The sequence below is a fragment of the Lithobates pipiens genome, unplaced genomic scaffold (assembly GCF_037356315.1).
Source record: "Lithobates pipiens isolate NorthernLeopardFrog02 unplaced genomic scaffold, aLitPip1_a1.2 Scaffold_18, whole genome shotgun sequence".
In the NCBI taxonomy this organism is placed as follows: domain Eukaryota; kingdom Metazoa; phylum Chordata; class Amphibia; order Anura; family Ranidae; genus Lithobates; species Lithobates pipiens.
In genome coordinates this window covers 642122103-642128102 of record NW_027507758.1, presented here as the reverse complement: position 1 = coordinate 642128102, position 6000 = coordinate 642122103, and the positions used below count along the sequence as shown (strand labels likewise).

The 6000-nt window shown below is 45.1% G+C and overlaps 1 protein-coding gene across 1 annotated transcript in view; it reads right to left on the bottom strand.

Annotated features, from left to right (window-relative positions):
* Positions 1 to 4135: 4135 nt before the first annotated feature.
* LOC143986904 (uncharacterized) overlaps positions 4136 to 6000 on the bottom strand; it is a 143697-nt gene continuing 141832 nt past the window's right edge. Inside the window, exon 15 of the mRNA XM_077485312.1 lies at positions 4136 to 5388. Coding sequence (XP_077341438.1) covers positions 4516 to 5388 — 873 coding nt within the window. The 3' untranslated portion in view covers positions 4136 to 4515. The remainder of the gene's footprint in view (positions 5389 to 6000) is intronic.

Genomic DNA, 6000 nt, shown 5'->3' with positions numbered 1-6000 from the left:
GCATTTCTGCACAGCATTTTCTGTCATAGCGTTTCTGCCCAGCATTTCTGTCATAGCGTTTCAGCCTTGGTATTTAGCCTCAGAGATCTCAGAGGGGCGTTGTTCACTTATGACATACTCTGGTAGGTTTGTCTTTGTTGATTGTCATGTCTCATCGTATCTGTGTTCATGTTTGTACCTGGGTCAGTTAGCTAGGGCTCGCACATCAGGATCTGTCACGTCTACAGATCCATACGGGCTGAGGTATAGTTTGTTAACTGATTGTTGTCCACAATCTTTTCGCCCGTATACCATACATCATACAATGCATGTTCATTCACCACATCCATACGACTACCCACCACGGCCTGCGGGTACACTAGCCCTGAGTTTTTTCAGTTAATTACCTGTCTCTGCGCTGCAGGTTACTCAGGCTCGCTTACCACTTACACAAGGGTGGGGGGGTCTGTCGTCAGGTTCATTTATGTGCAGTGGTCTTGACGTTTCTGCTCATGTTTCATTCTTAGGTAGGCAGAGGGACGTTGTTGTTCTCATGTCTGATTGTCTGTCATTTATCTAGTTTGTGTTTTTAGGTTGGGCCGTCTTGGCATCCATACCGATATCGACGATGCTTGCACTCACTTCCTTCAGCCCGGCCATTGTTGGAAGGCTAGCTGATTGGTGATGATATTGTTTTGCCACTGGGCTCACCCTTGGGTCAGAAGCAGTCGCAAATTTTCTTCAGTTGATGTCCTGTTGTGTTGAGGCCCTGGTTACTGCCCAGGGATGTATAGTCTCTCAGGGTGTGTCCAAGCCACGGTCCTTAGGTGGTAGGTTTGGGCGACGTCATCATGATTCTGGATTCCACTCTCAGCTCCAATCTCTTGTCTAGGAGGTTGCCTGGAGTACTGCTCAGGGACATCGGTCCAGTCGTCTTTGCTGATCCTCGGTCTGTTCCAGGTGGGGGGCTTCAGTCACTTGGGGATGGCTGTACCATGCCATGGGACTTATTTTCCTGGGTTGGAGTCTGACTCCCCTTCCTCGGTTCAGGATTCGGTCTTGGTTGGTAGGTCTCAGGCTGAAGCACGACCTGTTCGTATCCGGTGGGACCAGTGTCCTGTGTCTGGCATGGTGTCTCCAGGTTGATGATGCTCATTACCATGGCGCCTACTCCATCACATCCATCAGGCAGCCAGCTTTTTCTCTCCTGTCACTGGTCTTTTTTGCACTCACCCCGTCACTTCCTTATACCAGGTATGGGTAGGCCAGGGGTTGGGGGCTTTTCACTGTGCTACTTCACTGGTGTCCATTGAGGTATTTCAGTCTTCTCGGCCATCTTCTTGCAGGGGTTCCTCGGGTCAGCCCTTGCTCCGTTTCCCCCACATATCTTCTCATTCACAAGCAGTTCATTCTCATGTCTGGGTTACTTTGGGCATCAGGCTCATCCTATCCTTCACGGGATGTTCAGTTGGGTTCTGCGTAGCTTTTCAGGCTCTAAAGGGGGTTCCTTCTCATCAGCAGGTCAGGAGTCGGTGGGTTCTCCTGTCACAGCAGATACTTACCAGTTACTTACTGTTGCCATCCAGGCACACGTCATTCTATGGGTTGGATCTTTACCTTCCCTTTTCCACCTAAACTTGGGTCTTTTTGCCCTCTTTTTCAGGCATACTGACCAGCCAGGCCATGGCACATCTCAGGCCTTGTTTCTTAAGAATATTGCATTTCCCACTTCAAGTCTCTGATTACAAGTGGGAAGGCTAACCTAACGCCAGCCTGTATTTGTGGCAGGAGTCTGAGAGACTATTTAACCCTCCTCCTCTATTAGGGCCAGGGTTGGCGTTTTCTGAGTGCCCACTCACCCGTTTCCCCCAGTTTTGTCATACATACTCATAGTATTTTTTCTTATTCTTACATTCAGGGTATGCCCTCTTTTCAGGCATACTGACCAGCCAGGCCATGGCACACCTCAGGCCTTGTTTCTTAAGAATATTGCATTTCCCACTTGAAGACTCCGATTACAAACATGATAATGTACAATTAAAGGATATAATGACAAATGGGAAATATAGACATTTCAAGAATGAAAACACAAGACAGAAATGATGAGGATTAATGAATGGCAGTTCCTCCAGCTGAAACCTTTTGCCAGTATGCTACCTCAACCAATAAGATCGGAGGAAGATCTCAGACTGCTGGAGCGCTTGGGTTTGGCGTCAAGCACAAAAAAATGGGATGTGACCTATCTATAAAATCTTGCTGGCAGCGGACGGCCGGAGGCCCCGCCATACATGAAAACATGGGAGGAAGAATTAGGAGTTAGAAGTAATAAAGTTACATTAGAAAAGATGATGAGATTCGCACACACCTCTGCAGTGGATCCCAACACAGCGGAGATGAAGTACAAATGTCTATCAAGGTGGTAGAGAACACCGGATAAAGTGAGCAGGTATCAAACAGAGAAATCGCCATTCTGTTGGAGGGGTTGTAGAATAGTGGGAACAATGGCCCATTTATGGGGGGACGGCCCACAAATGATTGGAGGGAGAGAATACAGCGAATAAAAGAAATGACTACAAAGGAAATCTCAGAGGAGCCATGGATGAGCTTATTTCATGGGACAGCGGACTCAATAAAACAATAGAAAGAATCTTTCATACCCCATTTATTAAATGCGGCTAAACGTCAGATTCCAAGATATTGGCAAGCAATAGAAAGTCCTACAATAAAAGATTGGATTGGAAAAGTAGAAGCCCCATATAATATGGGAGATGTGAGATATAGTGGAGAGGAAGAGATAGAGGGAGTGATAAACAGATGGGAAGACTGGAAGGTGGAAGAAAACCAGGAGATATGCGGAGGTTATAAGTGGGACACAAATGGTGTAAACTAGGAGTACCGGGCAAAACAAGGAGATTTAGATTCAGGGAAGGATGGGAATAGAGGGGAAGAAGAAAGGGAGGGGGTGGGGATGTGTTTTAGTAGTTGGATGAAGGGATGGAAATGTATCCTGTATTTATTTGCATGTTGCACTTTATTGGTGTGTTTGTATATGGATGCAAATGAAAAAATAAATATATAATAATAAATAAAAAGGCCAAATGCCGTATTTCCCATTTTAACTCAATGGCTGGTTTATTAGTGTTTGTTTAAATAACTTTTATGATACACTAAAAATATACGCCGGACCCTCAGCGTGCCGCCTACCTAATTAGTATGTGAGAAAAGGTGAAACAATACTAATATATGGGGATTGAAGAGTAAAAATGACAAAATGAAAAAAGAGGGAAAAGGGAGGAGGGATAAAGTCAGAGCACAACGTGGAAGCTGTGAGATGATATGATTGGTTCTCCGATCTGCATTGGAAAAAGGTGGACAAGTAGATGATTGTATTGATCTGGAAGGTAGGTGTAAAGAAATAGGGGGGTGTTGTTGGGTAACAGTGGTCAGGAGGAGATGTCCAAGTGGAAAAGTAATGAATATGGGGGTCCAATAAAGTGATGTGGGGGTCACTAAAACCAGAAGAACATGGTCCTCCTTGACCTCCCTCTCACTGTACCAATCAGAGTCCCTATGAGGACTCGCTCTCACACCCCAAATGAAAGAGCAATGTGAGGAGGTGATCCTTTCCAGAAAGTAATAGTCCTTTCCAAAGAATGATAAATGTATTTATACTGTACTTATCAGCTTGTCATCAAGTCCACAGCTCCAGGGTCCCGGGGGAAGGTCCTCCCTTGTCTTGTAAAGTGTGTAGAACCATATATGGGCCAAAGGCATGTAGTCCAGAGATGGGTCGCACTGGCCTGACTGCTTTCACCCATCTCTGTCGTCTGCATCAGAGGCTGGTTACCAATGCGCTCCATTGTACTTTTATCCTTCAGTGTCTACTTACCTCACAAGTGCATGAGTCCAATCTCAGATATTACAATCAAACCATGCCTGACCAATGACAATTAAGGGCTCTACTAGCCAGAATTTACCTCAGTGATTTCCTATGACCATCAGCTCCACCTAGTGACCATAATGGGGTATTTTTCCTGAAATACCTCAATAAAAATAGCAAAATACCACATTATGGCCACTAGATGGAGCCAAGGAAATCAGTGTATGAAATAAAATACATCCAATATTCATCACAGCCGGGTGAATGTCACTCACATTCATTCAATTATTTTATTAAAAAAACAGACCTCTAAGTGTCTGTGAAATCTTCCACCACAAAATGTACTCAGCCAATGAGAGGTAATGACTCCATTTTTATTTTTCTCCTGCTATCAATGGCCGACACGGTACAACACTTCATCCATGTCTTTGGTGATCTCTGATCTCCTTATCAACTGTTTATTATATGATGAAGATCAGCCATGGTGTATATCTGAGGTGTATATCAGGGTGTGCTTCTTCCCCACATGAGAGCTGTGATGTCCAGCAACATTCATATAGAAGACATTTCCCGCACTCAAGGCACTAACACACCTTGAGGGTTGTGTGGGATCCCTGATGTACAGGAAGACAGGACTTCAGTGAGGAACAATTCCCTCACTCAGGACAGGAATATGGCTTCTGCCCTGTGTGAGATCTCTGATGTCTGTAAAGATTGGCCTTCACTGAAAAACATTTCCCGCACTCAGGACAGGAATGTGGCTTCTCCCCCGTGTGAGATCTCTGATGTATGGAAAGACTGGACTTCAGTGAAAAACATTTACCACACTCAGGACAGGAATACGGCTTCTCCCCTGTGTGAGATCTCTGATGTGTGGAAAGATGGGACTTCTGTGAAAAACATTTCCTGCACTCAGGACAGGAATACGGCTTCTCCCCTGTGTGAGATCTCTGATGTCTGTAAAGATTGGACTCTGTTGAAAAACATTTCCCACACTCAGGACAGGAATATGGCTTCTCCCCCATGTGAGATCTCTGATGTGTATAAAGATTAGACTCTGTTGAAAAACATTTCCTGCACTCAGGACAGGAATGTGGCTTCTCCCCCGTGTGAGACCTCTGATGAGTGGAAAGATTGGACTTCTGTGCAAAACATTTCCCACACTCAGGACAAGAATGTGGCTTCTGCCCCGTGTGATATCTCTGATGTATGGAAAGACTGAACTTCAGTGAAAAACATTTCCCACACTCAGGACAGGAATATGGCTTCTCCCCCGTGTGAGATCTCTGATGTGTGTAAAGATGGGACTTCTCTGAAAAACATTTCCCACACTTAGGACAGGAAAAAGGCTTCTCCCCCGTGTGAGATCTCTGATGTGTGTAAAGATGGGACGTCACTGAAAAACATTTCCCACACTCAGGACAGGAATACGGCTTCTCCCCCGTGTGAGATCTTATATGCACATTAAGAGTGTATTTAGAATTGAAACACTTCCCGCACTCAGGACAGGAATATGGCTTCTCCCCTGTGTGAGATCTTATATGCACATTAAGAGTGTATTTAGAATTGAAACACTTCCCGCACTCAGGACAGGAATACAGGTTCTCCCCTGTGTGAGATCTCTGATGTTTATAAAGACTGGACTTCACTGAAAAACATTTCCCACACTCAGGACAGGAATACGGCTTCTCTCCTGTATGAGATCTTATATGCACATTAAGTTGCGATATAGAATGGAAACACTTTCCGCACTCAGTACAGGAAAAGCTCTTCTCTGTTGGAAGGACGGCCCCGTCCCTCACAGTCTGAGGTTCCTCAGGATAAGAGGAATACGATGGTCCATCTACACTGTGTGGTGCCGGATGGACATTTGAGGTAGTCGGGTTTTCTCCTGGACTATACTGTGTGATGTCCTCATCTTCTACTTTACAGTCTGGAGACAAAGTGAGACAATCCTCTGAGGTTTTCCTCATCTCCCATCCATCTACTAAAATAGAAATACAAAGATTATTACTAGACATCAGCTGATTGGTTCCCCTAAACCAGGACTCCGCCCACATCAGGCAGCTTTGTCTCTGAGGATCTTACAATTCCCCCCTCAAGGTAACTAGTAAATGGGTCCTCTGTAGGGCAGCAACTCG